This window comes from Euwallacea fornicatus, chromosome 13 (assembly GCF_040115645.1).
Source record: "Euwallacea fornicatus isolate EFF26 chromosome 13, ASM4011564v1, whole genome shotgun sequence".
Taxonomy (NCBI): domain Eukaryota; kingdom Metazoa; phylum Arthropoda; class Insecta; order Coleoptera; family Curculionidae; genus Euwallacea; species Euwallacea fornicatus.
Genome location: NC_089553.1, coordinates 3,289,795 through 3,306,460, shown reverse-complemented (window position 1 = coordinate 3,306,460; position 16,666 = coordinate 3,289,795). Strand labels below are relative to the sequence as shown.

Sequence of the window (16,666 nt, the reverse complement as noted above, 5' to 3'; positions counted from 1 at the left end):
AATGTAATGTTTGTATGTAACAGCTGATGCAGTGAGTTTTTGTTTGTTTTTTCCAAATTTTGTTAGTTATCATAATGTCGTAACTAGAAGGGTTTGCTAAAGATAAATATAATGTTTCTTTCATAGTAATAACGATTATCAAAGAAAAAATTAAATAATTATATTACTAATGTGATCTCGGCAAATCAACATAAATTAATTGAAGAAATATGGCTTCAATTAATACAACACCTTTGTTGCAAGAACTGGATTCGGAGTTAGAAGACAATGATATTCACGAGAGTTTAGTTGTAAGGGATAATAAGCCTTTATTCAAACCTGTAGAACCTAGAGATAAATTTAACACAGTGTATTTGATATTCTACATATTGGGTATTGTAACCTTGCTGCCCTGGAATTTCTATGTTACTGCGAATGATGTGAGTATATCAAGATAATGATATATCAAAACATTAAGCATTACTGCGACACTGCACGATTTCAGTATTGGATGTACAAATTCAGAGACATCGAAATCCAAAATGATTTAGTAACAGGGAGTAAAGCGATAAATAAGACATCTTTACAGGCCGAGTTTACTTCATACATAACAGTAGCTTCTGCAATCCCTAGTTTACTATTCCTTATTCTTAATGCAGCTATAAGTCACAGGTATTAGGTATAACATTTCTTTGATAATTTCATCAAAGTTGTTATTTTTGCAGAATATCAGCAAATAAAAGAATTCTGGGGTCGCTGTTTTTCATGCTTTTATTAATGATATTGACTCTTGTATTTGTGTTCATTGACACCGATAAATGTAAGTAAAAGAGCAAATGTGCACGCTAATTCTTAGATTTGTAGTATGCACTATTATCAGGTATCTCATTTAATCAAATGGAAAATGATGATGCATGAAAAATTTACGTTTATATTTTTGGCATACCTTCCTCATATGGCAAGTATACTATAGTCAAAATTGAACAAAAACACCCATGTATGTAATAACGATAAACATAGACATATAAATATCGCCAAATTTCAATATATTTTTTGATAATATATAGAAAATTCCTTAATCCTAAATAAACAAAATAAGTCCCAAGTCAAATTGGAATTTTGAACAATATTAAAGTTTACGGGGCTGTTGTTTGTTTTCATGAATATCTTCAACAGACTAATACCTTGCACGATGCATATACACTTTAATGAGTAACAATTTTCAGGAATCTATTTTAACTCGATTTTTGTAGGGCAGTATTTATTTTTTGTTACAACACTTACAATAGTGGTCTTTCTAAACGGTAAGATTTAACTCAATGTTCTCAAGCAAAATATTATTTGTATTAATTTTAGTCTGTAGTGCGATTTTGTCAGGAAGTATATTCGGAATAGTTGGCAATTTTTCCCCTATCTACATTACCGCAACAATAGGGGGACAAGCGTTGGGTGGCATTTTTGCAGCCGCTGCTGAAATTGTATCTTTGGCACTCGGTGCATCGTCGACCCATAGTGCCCTAGTTTATTTCCTCATAGGAAATATTACCATAGCGTTTTCGATTGTACTTTATGTCGTTTTGACGAAAACAGTATTTTATAAAGTAAGTACTAACCTCAGCTCCTTCGAACTCCAAGATTCACTTATTTTGTAGTATCATATAGAGGATAAATTACTTACCATATCAGAATTCGGAAGTTCATCCTCTACAGCACAGCTAATTTCAAATAAGGTGGTATGCAAGAAAACTTTGATACATGGATTATCCATGTTCTTGGTTTTCGCCATTACTTTAAGTGTTTATCCTGGTGTTACGGTGCTTATAGAATCTGAAGGCCACGGAAATGGAAACAAATGGAACGGTAATAAAACAAATAAGCTTTTACGTTAAAACAAGGTTTTGCATTTTTTTTAGACTTATATTTTATTCCGACCATTACTTATCTCCTCTTTAGCATTGGTGACTATTTGGGAAGGATTTCCGCAGGCAAAATTCAGAAGGTAAGAAGGAAGAACTGTAAAAAAAACATTTTAACTAATACTATTAATCGTATTTCAGCCAAAAAAAGGAAGTATTATCTTAATTTTAAGCTTAGCAAGGTTCGTGTTTATTCCTCTTTTGATGTTATGCAATGCCCAACCCAGATTCTATTGGGCAGTGGTTTTTAATAAGGATTATCAGTACATCATCATATCGTTCATGTGTGCAGTAAGCAATGGGTATTTGGCTAACCTAATCGCGATTTTAGCACCAAAGTAAGCAATTTTAATAGTTCGAGTCAGATATTTTTACTGTTATTGCAGGAAAGTGGACGATTTTGAGAAAGAAACTGCTTCCTTAATGATGGCAGTATTTATGGGCGTTGGTCTGGCTCTGGGATCTGTTATGAGCTTGGTTATGGTTAAGTTATTGTAGTTTGACAAAAAAAACAGGGGTAATAATATTTTAAGTTATTGGGTACCAGCACCTCTTTGACTCATATAGATAAAAGTACATATCATGTTATAGAGATGATTGCAATGTGACATTTAGTGAATCGTATATTGAAGATATACCTCTTTGGCAAATATACAATTTTAATATAAAACATCTATCATGGACATTCGTAATCAAATTTGATTTATTGTTGCTTTTGTTTACTTAATAAAAGTATGTCAATGTTTATCAAATGTTAATAATGCGTATTAATTCCCCTCATGCGAAATATACATGGTATATCCCAAATTGAGTAAAGAAAATCGCAAATTCTTGTTTGAAAATTGAAATTAACAATATATGGGATGGTCCGTTTAAAACAGTCTACCTCAAATATCTTGAATGGAATTGTGTTCTTTTGAAAACCCCGAGACACGTCAATTTTACTTTGAAGGGGGGCATTTTCGGATTATAAATTCGTAGATGTAGATTTACCCCCCTAAACGGGGTGGCAACCTCTTCAAGACTGTTAAATGGCACGGGGGGTCAAGCGGCACATCAAGTCAAAGGTTTTTCAATTCTCTTTACAAGTATGATGAATTTTTTTTGCTCCGGCTTTAAATATTGAAAAAAAACCGTTTTAAATTATGGATGAAATAAATAAAAAAAAATGACCTAAACTTAATAATAATAAACTCACCGACACTACAAAAAAATGATGTTTATCATCGAATTTTTACGATAAAGTGATGGACACTACAGAATAGATGCAGCATACTATTTAAAGAAATTTTACAATAGTTTATTGTTAAGTAAATGAAAATTTATTAATAAATATCGATTTCAATACGGACGTGTCATTTTCACTTTGAGCCGCTGTAGTACGAAATTGAATTTGTATTATATGTTTTACATATGTATATAACGAGGGGAAGGTAGACACAATTCAGTACCGCTCGGCATTCAAAAAACTAATCTATCAACTTTCAGGACACCATGTATGACAACTTTAAGCCAGAAGAGGCAATAACGAACAGGAATTTACAGCAAATACAAGCGTAGGCAAAGAATTAATAATTCTTTTTTTTTACAGCGTAGGATTTAACTCCACACTTATGGTCATACCAAGGCGTTTTGCAAAAGATCAAAAGATCTTGAAAAATAAAACAAATCGAACGGTTTCTTATTTTCAGCCGTGAGTCGGTGTTGCGGTTTAAACTGGTGAGGCGTCGGCATCAGGTGCGATTGCGATTATTTGGTAATTTAGTGCTCGTTTCCGGGCTAAAGTCATGTAAAGTGAGTTCGGCCCTATTTTTCGGCGGTGATAAACACTAGGTTTGTATACATCAAGTAAAATATTTAAACAAATATCTTATTTATTACTGTTGCCTACTCTGTAAAGAAGAATTTAACTATAGTCTTAATTGATTAGGTAATAAACATAGTTGGAACAAATTTGGAACCTCCCATTCAAAGGGCAACGTCTCTGAATACGAGCATCACTAGACATTCACCTATTCATTGCATACCCATTTTAGGAATGCCCACGCATTTTTAAATCCCAAATAAAGCTTTTCCTACGACACAAACAGCTAAATACAGATTTAAGCAGACGCATGTAGTATATTAATACATTCACGAAAAATATTAGAAAATCCTGTTTGATACGCATAATAATTTGCAATTTTAAAATCCACATAAGTACGACTTGTGCATCTGTACCAGATGTTTACCATTGTTAACATTAATCTGGTGACACTCAAGGCCGATGAGGGAAAATTACACATTCATACAATTTAAACAAAGCCATCCTACGCATACACCAGCTGAATGATTGAAGTAACAAAACTATTTCCATTAATGCAGTAAACGGGAATTTTTGTGGCTAAAATGTTACTGGCCCTTCTGACGGTGCATCTTTGGGCCGCAACAGGCGCCTTTCCGCAGTCCAACTACGCGGACCAAGCAAATAACATTGGCTACATAGGGGAGGGCCTGCCCCCCGAGGCTGTTTTAGGGGGGAAAGTCACTCAGCTCGATGACCTCAGTCCGGAAATCAACTTAAATAAAACTAAAGCTGATTTGAACTGCGCTGAAGGATCTATGCAAGTACGTTGATACCACTAACGATATAAAACAGCCAATAAATTCCAGTGGTATTTCAGATAAATATGAAGTTCAGAGAACCGTTTTATGGCACTGTATATGCGGACTTTGATAGGAACTCTGCTTGTCAAATAACTGGAAACGGAGCTTTGAAATATGACCTAGAGTTGCCACTTAAAGGGTGCGGGACTAAGCAAGTTAGTTAAAAATTTTCCTTAGCGATATATCAAATTAACACAGTCGTAAATTAAGGAACCCCAGAGGGTATTTACCAACAACATCGTGGTGAGGTTCCACCCAGGACTGGAAATGGACGGGGATGAAATCATTACTATTGTATGCCGATATCCACCACCCATCGTAGTCCCTCCTCCGCCGCTACCAAGGTAACTCCGTTCTCGTTTGAGACATCTCTATAACGTGTTGCACGAGCATACTGACAAATTTTAAGGGCTGGTGAGAGACATCAATACAAACTTTTTTAATAAATATGTGTCTGCAAATGAGCTGTTTGAGCAGAAAAAAGGCAACATAGTTCTGGTCATTACGATCAGTTTCTACTCCTGCTAGGCGTTGATTTTGTCGATAAATAAACTATGGCTTACAGTAATTGTTTAAAGCGGTGACCATCAGCTTCACTACAAAGGTTGCACCTTCAGTTCGTTGACTTGAGGACCTTATGGCATATTCTCGAAACAGCTTGTAGATGTGCGCAAATGGCCAGTACTCTTGTTAAGAAATCTTTATTATGAATAAGCGTTTTGTAGACCAGAAATTTGAGATAATTCCAAAGTAAAAAAATTCAAGGTGTTGACATAAGGACAACGTAAGGGGCAGGCTACAGGATCTCCTCCCCAATCCACCGGTGCACACCGGTAAGTTCTCCAAATTAGAAATTAACGTATTTTTTTGTTTTGCAGACATACGTTTATTTAGGAAAAGAAGTTTGGATTAACGTCCCCCAGCACTCCTTAAAGTTTCTTGGTAATTTTTGGACCCTCTGTAAATTTCACATATTACTAGTTGCATGATGATTTTTATTGCATAATGTCAGTCTGATTAATATTCAAGGCAGGAAAGAGAGATTCGCTTGATTTTAGTATCCGCCTACACAACACGACCTCAGGTAAACCGCCCGCTTTTCGCTGGAATCAATGAGCAGCGGCTTAATTTAATGTATATTTACTTTGTGGCAAAAGAACCACAGCGGTAAATTGTACGTGAAAAATCGCACATTCTAAAGCTGCTTTTAACAAAACACCTCAAGATATAAAAATGGCAACAAAATAGTTATTCAGCAGCTGTAAACGTGGAGTTCAATGTCTTATACAAATCGTGGATTCAATGCTCTCTCCTGCCTACACTGCAGGCATTTTCGTGATTATCCCAAATGAAGCATCGTCTTTACAATAAAATACCGACGTTTTAGAGCGATATTTTCAGCTGGAAAAGCTCTACTTACCTCGAAATCTACCCTCATAGATTTTATTCTATTTAGCTTCGCCCCACTTCTACCAGTACCTTATCAACCCCCTTCACCGCTACCAGTCCTGTTGATAATCTGCGGAATATTATTTCTATCGCTATTCATCTTGGGATTGGCCGCCTCGTACTTCTGCCTGAGAAGACGTCCGATGACCGTAATTCGCACCATAACACCAGTGCAGAGTGACATCGAAAAACTCTCTGAAAGCTCTTTAGGCAAGTGCAAAAGCCCGCAATGGCTTTTATTTCATTTTAGATAAAACGTTACCGTTGGTTCAATATATGGATTATCAGGGTCTGAATATCCTGCAGAATCGCCATCTGAAATTGAGGAACTTCCAGTGGTCCACGAGAACGCTAGTTTTTCCAGTGACGACTACACGCAAGAGCCGGATGTGCAGCAGTTCACAGCCATCCCGAGTACTGTTCCTCGCTTACCGATTGCAGTCAAAGAAGATTCACCTAAAGTGAGTTATTCCTTTCAAATGGCTGAAATTAAAATGTATTTATTTGTTTAGTTCGATGTGCAAGTAAAAGTGAAAAAGCCTCCACCACCGTCACCTCCATCATCTCTTACCGACAGTAAGAGCTCTCGAACTGAGAGCATTATTGCCCCCATTAAGGAAGAAATCCTTGAAATTGAGGAATCGGTAAAAATGATAGCAGTGCCAGCTCCTGTGGTGCATCAACCCGATTATCAACAACACTTCGTCGATGATGTATTCTTGAGAACAATTAAGGAAAAGAAAACTATCGAAGATGTGGATCGGCATATAAGAAATATAACAGAGTACCATACAGAGGCGAAACCCCTACCTCCTCAGATCTGGGACGTTACAATTAAGAATTACCCAGTTCAGCCTCAGCCACCACAATGGGAAGATTTCTCTGATATTTCCTCTGGATCTGGTAAAAATCAAAATATAAGAGAAAAATCGCCATTTCACTAAAAATATCCAGGGTTGTCGACACCAAAACTACCACCGAGGGTGATGAGTTTGGCACCTCAACAGCAAATTCATGACGATAAAGTTCCGCTGAGTTCTCCGGAACTTGTAGGCTACATCGGGCAGCAACCACCAGTGAGAGCTACATCAGATCGTGCAGTGGTAACCACCGATTTAGCTACTAGAACAACCGAAACGATTAAAGAAACTAGTGAGAAGGAAGAATGGCTCAGAATATTTAATATTCCGAGAGAAAATCCTGAGGTGAATAAGACTTAATACTTTTTTCGTTTTAGCTCTACAACATATTCAACTGCTGCAAGGTGGTCTATGCTGATAGACCTATTTTTGTGCATATTGCCATTTTCTAATTTATTCCGTTCAGCATAAATCGTTCAGATAGAAGATATGTCTCTCTTATACACTGCCGACCGGTTCCGTTGAGTCTGGTACGCTTTTGAGGTTTTCTACTCTTCCTACCAATAGAAATCGTCGAGAAATTATTGTCTATACGGGGTTTAATTTAAGTACTTGGCCAAACTTCAAGAAGTGATTCTTTGAGGGATGCTAAGACGAAAAGTTTATGTAAACATTGGACCGGCAATGCTTCGTTTTCAAGATACAGGGTGTCAAACTTTTTTTTATCAACGCATATTTCTTTTAAATCTTAAATAAAGAGGGAACCCGAAGTAATATAACGTTGAAGCTTGGTGAGAGTTTCTAATCTAATCGAAAAAATCTTTTTAAGCTGGAAACGGTTTTCCTCCTTTTCCTAGTGGCGTGGACAGGGGTAACGCCGAAAGTTTAAGGGAAATCGAAGAAAAAAACGGCAACCAACACGAAACTTACAGTAGTTGCTGAAAATGTTCTCCTTCATTCAATGCTTAATGAAAGCATTAGCTCGTTTTAACATCGATTGCCGAACATGTTGAATTATACCCGGCGTATACCTTATTTGTCTACGTAAATCCCGTATCCATTGGAATAATTCTTCTTCAGGTGTTGAATGGAGTTTTCTAACCGAGGAACTTTACATGCTCCCAAAGGAAAAATCTAACGAATTTAAATCCTGTGACTTTGGTGGCCGTAACCGTGCTTAATGCGAAAAAATGTTTAAGTTAAAAAAAAGTCAGTGGCGCATAAATAACAATAATAACCATAAATAATGCTGCCAAATTTGAACAAAATCGGCTAAGGAATATTAAGATTTTAATGAAAAAAAAGCGATTTTTAAGCAAACCCTGTATCTTGAAAACGAAGGATTACCGGACCTATGTTAAAATAAACTTTTTCTCTTAGAACCACTCAAAGACTCTTCCCTTAAAATGTGGACACATACTTAAATAACACCTTGTGCATTATGTAATACATATAACAAAAAATTCCTGGTACAGGATGCTCTGGAACATTTTTTGTTCATTGGAAGTATGTCGTAGCTAAGTTCGAAGTTAAAGACATCTTTGACCCGTTTCATCTGCAAATGACGATGTACAAGTTATGCTTTCCAATCTTTCCACAGCACTTTTAATCACGAATTTATCAATACATCATTTATAAATTTAGGTTCCAAATTGGAGCGTTCTGATTAGGGTGCTGCAACCCATCGAGCCCGAAGAAAGTCACGTTATAGACACCGCCGAAATATTTAATTCTCAACTAACCATGACAGACAGAATGAAGTGGAGGCAGATCATTACCACCGAATCGACATTGAGAACTTTACTCACAGGTGCGTGTTTGATTACTAAATTGCTGGGCGGGCTTCTTCCTCACCCATCAAAGCTTAAGTACAATTTTCACAGGACTTTGTTATTCATATACATAATTACAAAATGAAACAAATAGGTGATTTTCGATCCTCATTTGAAGATCAAACATAGTCATCCTCAGAGGGAGCATATACGTGGAGGATCAAAGTTCCACATGCGTAAATTCGTTAGAAATTGAAGAAACCATTTTTCATGAAAATGCTGGAATATATCAAATATTGGTTTTTGTTGTGCATTTTGTGACGGAAGAGGCTTATATATATGGGTAACTATGTAGTAGATATACTTCTTTTTTTTCTTATGTAACTCCATGTATGTTATGATTTTTTTGAGAAATTCCGAACATATTTCATGTAACATGACGATGGCTAAATTCAAGAGTTATTGAAATATTTGCGCAATATGGCAATTAGAGAGGCCTGCTCGATCACCTGACCTCACCCTAATAGACTTTTTTATCGGGTTACCTGAAACATATGATGTATATAAATAAACCCAAAAATATAAGAGTTAAAAATAAAATTACTCAAGAAGCTCAATAAACGCCTCCACAAATGAACATCTCATACAGTAGATTATAGCACTTATATCGTTATTTTTTAAATTTTAATAGTTCTATAGTTATTTAAATTTTTTGTATCTTTTTAATTGTCGAATTTAGATGTGGGTGTTACATGAAATTCGTTTAGGATTTCTCAAAAACGTCATAATACATACATATATGGGTATATATATACAGGATCCCACAGGAAAAACTACTATTTATCTACTATATGAGTAACCCTGTATACATGTTTGTTACGTCAAAAAATACACAAGTAAAAACAATATTTAACATATTCCAGCATTTCATCCTTCAATTTTTTACCAATTTATGCGGATGTTTTGGTTCTTTATGTAGAACGAGGTGTCCCACTTTTCCACTCCTCTTTTGCATAGTCCTTACTGGTGCACTCTGCCAACGGCCCTGAGTGATCTTTTCTCATATATAGAATCTTCATTAAGAAACGCCTGGTTTAAGGAAGTCTTTTTAGCTACCTTAAGCCGTTTGCTTAAAATACAATAATTCCATCAATGATAATTTTAATAGTGTTTTCCCATGGTATCACTAAAGGGCCTAACTGTTTTTAAGCTTTGTGCTTTTACCATCCAAATTGCTTTGTCATTTATTTTCATATACGACGGATGTGGCCAGCCTTAATGCATCAACAGCGCCACCCTTAAAATTACACCATTAAAAATTAAGAACACAAAGACTGTACTTCCTGCAATAACGAGGGAAACCTCCACTAAACATCTTATGTGTGGTGAGGCCAGGGTTGCAATGCTCGAACTTTTAACATTTCTCGTAATTTTCTTACCCTTTATTAATTAAAAAAATATATATTTTTAGTAGGTTTATCCGAATATTGCATAAAACGTGAAAAAACTGTGGAACGTTTTTTTTCTGCAAAAAAAACCGACCATCTCGCTGGGTACGCCCCTGGAAATTCTGGGTCAAATGTAATGAGTCTAATTGATGTCTGATAATTGTTCTAATAAACCGTAAAAATTTCATTAAAATCAGTTACAGCATTTGTAAGCCACGAATAAAAAAAACTTAACACCCTGTATCTCGGAAATTGAAATATTTCCGGACCTATGTTCGTATGAACTTGTTTTCATATTTTGCTGAGCTGAACTCCTTGCCTCAATCGCGCCAACTCTAAAACACCCTGTATACGTTATTGAAGACGGTACATCTGTGGCGTAATGTTGTAAGTTCAGTTCTAAAATGTTAATATTAAATACGCACTTTATTTAATTTACGCATTTGAATATTTCAGAGGCCACAATACGAGAAGACTTCGAACGAATCAGTAAAGATGTACGATTTAGAGATGTTTTCGAACCGCCTAAATGGACAGTGATAATCCGCATATTAACACCTGAAGACATTGGTAACTGCCTATTTACTGATATTTTAGACAATTTTAATCAACAACTTTGCAGGTCCGGATCAAAAATACCTTATATCTAAACGTGGCAGCCTGCCAACATTGACAGAATATGACTCCGATGATGGCAGCAGCATTAGAGAACCCCAGTTATATCCATCTTCTATGTACAGGAGGTAATTTTGTATTAAAGCATGAAAACACTATAATTATTACGAATGAAAAGGTCAATATATCGAAGTGAAGCTGACTTGCGCTCAATGACCGAAATGACTGTGGACTTCGGGAAATCCTATCCTGATAGCAGTGGTCGCAGCCAGGTCACTTCAGAGTCACCATTTTTATATCTGAACCGGTCTTCGAGTCAACCAAGCTTGGGGGGATCTCTTAGCGAATATACCGAAAAGGACAGGTCAGATATTTGAATATGCTATCCTTACTAACGCAAGCGTCGATTTTTACCATGCTTAATTAACCTGAATTGATATTAAAGGAGAATCTTTGGAATTCCACTGGACAGTGTGCGTCTTCGGAAATAATGAACACCATGTGTCAGCTGCTATAATTTAAAGTTTTGTCTATAGGTGGTTACTGCCGGACTCTCCAAGCTCGCAACAAACTCCTCGTTTACAAAGAAGCCCCAAAATTAAGGCTTTCCACCTGCCAAGAGTGAGGCTGGATAGTGGATCATCTAGCGGAAGAAGCCCGCAGGCCGAAAGCTCCTGGCAAGCTAGTGAAAGTAGCAGGTAATTTTGAACCACGTTGCTAACTTTGGAGTTTTCATTAAATACCTTTTCCATGAAATATTTATGAAATACACGATCCAGTAACAGTATTGAACTATTTTAAAAAGTTTGCTGTGTGATTTCATTATTGGTAATTTCTTAATGTTGAGAAATTATGTCATTAACATTCTCCGCCATGCTTATTAACAAACATTTGCAGTCTCTTCCTAAAATTTTCCAACACATTTTGAAGCACATCTCAGTCAATTCCGTTTGAAAAAAGAATACAGTAAAATATTTCACCTTAACACTACAATTAAGTATTTGCCTTAATCTATTAAGGATGGCTCAAACACCAGGCGGGACAACCATTAGCGAAGTAACCAGAGAGGTTCGTGGCAGGACCAGGGCGAAGTGGGGAAAACCTGGACCCAAAGGATGGTTTCCTGACAGTGGCAGCGAAGGCGGATCCAAATGATTTAGGACGTTAAATAATTTTATCTTCTCTACTACATTGCTACTAATGATTTTAAATGAACCTTCTGGCGGTACTAACTTTGTGATAAAGTAACTAACTGTGATAATAACCTAAAAACATTTAATAACGCATATACCCATTTTAAACTAATTTAATATAATATGTAAGGAATGCTCACTTATATGACGCAGTAAATAATAAATATGTTTCTTACAATATTTGCATTAACGCAAAACATACATGACGTAGAACGCAGAGAATGGTAATGTCGCAATGTTAAGACTCCCTACGTAAAGGGTGTCTGTTTCATAAGGGCCCACCATTAGGACCTCGATTATCATAAGAGAAGCGAGATTTACTAATATTTTAAAAACAAGTGGGCCGATATGGGGTGTGCTAAATCAAGTATTGCTATAATTCTAAGACGAATTAGAAATATATACATATATATATATATATACAAGTCTTATTGTTATGTAAAAAATGGGCGCAAGTAATGTTTAAGCTGGGTGTTCATGAAATGTCTACAACATTTAACTAAAAATTCCTAACCAAAATGAGGCATTCAATAATAGCAAGTTTAGCCCTACCTAATGTTTCTTCGTTTCTGTTTTCAAAATAACAAACTTTTGCCCATTATAAAATTCGACCAAATAACAACTATCAACCTTGTTTATACAGGGGGTCCAAGATTTTTGACCGTGCGTGTACCTGCTCAAACATAAATTCTAAATTCATGCTGAAAATGTTTCTTCCTAATTGTACTAGTATTTTCATCACTACGGAAATCTTCATTATACTCGTTTATAAAATTTTCTCATGACGATTGCATTTGGTATTTTGTATGAATTCCTTGGAAAAATATATCAAAACAGAATTTCGAATCAAATTTGACTACACAGAGGTTAACACAATTGAGACCTGAAAAATAAAAAAGTTTCTAATTACTTCCTGAAAAGTCTTTAAAACAGTTAAGTTTCGCATTAATTTCGTCTAGAAGCAGGGGCGCACAGTAGTTGTGACCTGAAACAAAAAAACTCAATATAAATTCCTGAATCACTCTTCGAAACAATAAAAGTTCCGAATTATTGAAAACTAGAGCAGAGGCGCACACAGTGATTATCTGAAACGAAAAAAATCAATATTAATTTCTGAATCACTCTTCGAAACAATAAAAGTTCCGAATTATTGAAGACTAGAGCAGAAGCGCACACAGTTGGTACCTAAAACAAAAACAATTCATATGAATTCTTGAAGCAAATCTTCAAAACAGCTAGGGTTTCGAATTAATATCGACTTGAAGCAAAGGCGTACATAGTGGAAATCTGAAATTCAAAAAAAAATTAATATAAATTCGTGAACAAATCAACACAATGAAACACGCAACAAAATTAAAAGTGTTTCAAACAGCTCAAATTGTGACGTCATTTCTTGACCACGTCGAAGGATTGTCCTAAATATTTTCCAGGAAAGTCAAAATTGCAAGTAATTTCGACTTTAAACTAAAATACTAATTACGACGTTTCCTTTGACTTGACAAAACTTAATTGTTAACGACAAGAAAAAACAATCAGAACTCACCCCTGAGCACCAGAAGTGTGGGCCAGAATCACGTCAGCAACATCTAATTTCACTGGTTAACCCATGGATGTACTAACGGCGTACCTCAAGAGTCTTTAGAACAAAAGAAATCCCGGTTATCCCCCATTATAAGGGCAGCGCGAATTACGCACGTCTTGCTCATCGCAGAGCTAGCATTCGACTGAATCACCTACGAAGTGATATCAGTACGACCTGCCCTTTGTTAAGGTACAGCTGATAGGTCGTATAAATAATAATCGATAGAAAGTAAAATGCGATGTTTCCAGATTTACCTAAAAGGGGGTATAAGTCGCGAATTTAAGGCAGTAGTTTAGTAATACATGTAGGAAGTTTCTTTCCGCCCTTGTTAGATAAATAAATAAGTATATGAACAATTAATTAAACACGGCCTTAAATTTAATTAAAAAAAAAAAAAAATCAGGTGTCAGATAGGTTTGAAATATTCGACAATCGGATGGTTCCAGGTTCCTCAGTTTCAAAAGTGGAACGGATTTCTGTGTTGTTTCGTACCTTTTCAAACTCAATCAATGCTTCACTTTCTGTTTCTGCACCTGTATAAATTCAAATTATTTTTAAATTTATTGGCGTGTTATTTATGATAGAAAACATCAAATGTATGAGAGGGATATTGGGCATTGTCGTGAGCTTAGAGGGGAAATAAACTTTATAACTTCCAAGTACTATACCAAGAATTCTTAGAAATGTTGGGACCTTATGGGAATCATTATGATTTTTATGGTTCTTTAATGAGGGTCCTTTTACGATTATGAAGCGTCAATTGTAAGGCGTAGATGAGTTTACTTCGTTATAAATTTCATAAATTTGCAATGGCCCATTATGCTGAGACACCCTCTCCTACTAGAAATTCAAACGTTCTTTTCTTAAACCTTTATCCCGTTAATACTTAACTTTTCAACGTGGAACACCCTCAAGACGTCATCATTGTCCTGAGATTAAAAGATGCGAATTCTTCGAAAATCTAATTAGCCATGCTTCGAGTAGGACCGAGCTATGCTTAGGGGCACAATCCAATATAAAGGGCCTTTAGGTATAACTGCGCCCACCCTTCAACTCGTTTATTTAAAAACTTAAACATAAATCTATCAAACGTTATTTCTGGAAATATACAAATTTTCAAATATAACTGTACTAGTGTCTTAATTGTTTCGGGAAAATCAGCGGAGGGCACGAATTTGACGAACATTTCCGGAGGCGCAAACGCAGTAGACCCTCCGGTCCATTACTATAGTGAAGGCCTCTTGTATCTTGATATGCTCTTAGATTGAGATGTAAAAAATGTCAAAGTATAATGTGACAGGTGAAATAGGCCAACGCCACAAGTACGGTCATACGCGTAAGACCATCACCAGTTTTTGAGGTAATTTGCCTGGCAGGGCTAAATTGTAGATCCAATTATTCTGAATAAAGCTTACCCTGTATAATAAAACCTTTTCTTTTGGAAAATTATAAACTGGCCGATAAGGTACTTCATAAGTTGTTTCCGACGTTGGTGTTGCGACGTATGTATTACACACAAGTTCAGTAGGTCCGTGAGCTCTTACAGTACAATTTTGGTAATATTTGAATTTCGTAAGCCTCACAAATACTGTAACAACATCCAACAGACTTATATATCGTACATTATCGCCCAACTTACCAAGGATGTATCATCTACTTGTTCTTAAACGAATAATAATTTTAAAAGAACTTTGGAAGTATGGAAAGAGGTAATTTTGATTTTTTCGTTTAACCACGAAATTTGAGGAAATGACATCACTTCTTACCTCTGACATGCGGCGATCGAGCCGGCGCATGACGCATGCGCAAAAAGAATTTGCTACGACTTTTCCTCGGTCAATGGCGAATACTGTGCAGAGTGCGATTAAACCCATACAGAACAGGGTAAGCCGATCTACTGGGTCAGTATGAAATTAAATAACGTTATTTTAGTAAAACCGTAAAACTCTATTTTATTTCGTATCAAAAGCGTTTCGCTTTAAAACTATAAAACTCTCGGTGTAGGTAATAAAACATTCGTTTGCTTTAATTTCATTTAATCGCAAGATGTATGGGTTACAAAACTACATTATTTAGATATTTGTATATGTATACATATAATGTAACTTAATAGCTTCCGATTTGATGCATTTCAGTTACAATACAGATCAGGAACATTCTTTATCGTACGTTACAAAAAAGCGTAAAATAGCCACAGTCCAAATCTTAGGCTACAGCATATACTATAGATCATTAATAATCATAATAAACGTATAATAAATAGACAAACAAAATCACATTACAACCTGACATTAGGAAATAAAAAAATACATTTTTCAGGCAATATCGACTACGAGACAGCATCGTCTTCATACCTGGGCTTAATACAGACAAAAAAATTATCGTTTTTTCCACGTTCGTTTCCTTCAAAGAGAGCTTATTTAGGAAGGAAAATGAACGTCTACTTTACCACTACAACCATTGACATTCACGATCGAAATATCAAATTCGGATTACCCTGTAAACAAATTGAATTCCAGAAGAAACTCCGAACTGGAGTAACCGGTGGAAAATGCTTCACTCACAGTTATGATTCCTGATATTTACGATAAGAATCTCAAATTTGCAAATCTTACAAATGAATCAAATCTACAAGAAAAAATATAAGAAATATATTAAACAAAACATATAAAAATAAATGTTTTGCGGTCACAAGCGCTAAGATTCACAACTGAAACGTGAACCGCGGTGTACAAAGATTGATTAACGTTGGATGAATGTGAATTTAAAAATCGCAAAACCTGTGATGAAATTTGGAATTGGAATTGAACAATTGCACGTAAAAAACTTACGAACCTACAAAGAATTTAAAGCTAAATTAAAATCACGGTAAAAAAATACACACAAATGATCTTGAAATGAAATTGCAGTAAGACCCCGCTTAACGCTACCTCCTCTAACGCTGATTCGCTACAGCACGCTTCCCGGTAATAAGGGGATACCCCGAAATTTCAAACAAATTTGTTGTTTTTATGCTTGTAGCACACGTTATATGAACAGCGAACGCTATTGTAGCATTTCTAAAATAACCCTGTGTTTCTAAAATTAATTTACAATTAAATTTTCATCACTTTCATACATTTTGTGCCATTTTTTGGCTTCACTTCGCGATAATGGGTGAGCCCAAAGAAAAAAGCAATTTATTGAAAAAAAAAATGCATGTTATC

General features: G+C 35.7%; 2 protein-coding genes across 3 annotated transcripts; both read left to right on the top strand.

The window, feature by feature from the left end:
- The first annotated feature begins 60 nt into the window (after window positions 1–60).
- LOC136343164 (equilibrative nucleoside transporter 3-like) lies at window positions 61–2,656 on the top strand. The gene is made up of 9 exons (XM_066289694.1): window positions 61–419; window positions 485–651; window positions 705–799; window positions 1,233–1,283; window positions 1,336–1,580; window positions 1,632–1,839; window positions 1,893–1,978; window positions 2,037–2,233; window positions 2,282–2,656. The coding sequence occupies exons 1-9, from the start codon at window positions 210–212 to the stop codon at window positions 2,391–2,393; spliced, it is 1,371 nt and encodes a 456-aa protein (XP_066145791.1). The 5' UTR covers window positions 61–209; the 3' UTR covers window positions 2,394–2,656.
- Window positions 2,657–3,561: 905 nt separating this feature from the next.
- Window positions 3,562–12,294, top strand: LOC136343162 (uncharacterized). 2 transcript variants are annotated; one of them, XM_066289691.1, is made up of 14 exons: window positions 3,562–3,728; window positions 4,260–4,502; window positions 4,559–4,696; window positions 4,752–4,885; window positions 5,998–6,200; window positions 6,297–6,451; window positions 6,503–6,893; window positions 6,945–7,195; window positions 8,495–8,660; window positions 10,527–10,640; window positions 10,693–10,813; window positions 10,864–11,049; window positions 11,222–11,383; window positions 11,705–12,294. In XM_066289691.1, the coding sequence occupies exons 2-14, from the start codon at window positions 4,284–4,286 to the stop codon at window positions 11,838–11,840; spliced, it is 2,376 nt and encodes a 791-aa protein (XP_066145788.1). In that variant the 5' UTR covers window positions 3,562–3,728; window positions 4,260–4,283; the 3' UTR covers window positions 11,841–12,294. The 2 variants fall into 2 exon arrangements, with proteins under 2 accessions (XP_066145788.1, XP_066145787.1); XM_066289690.1 differs by having other exon boundaries at window positions 6,279–6,451.
- The last annotated feature ends 4,372 nt before the right edge of the window (window positions 12,295–16,666 follow it).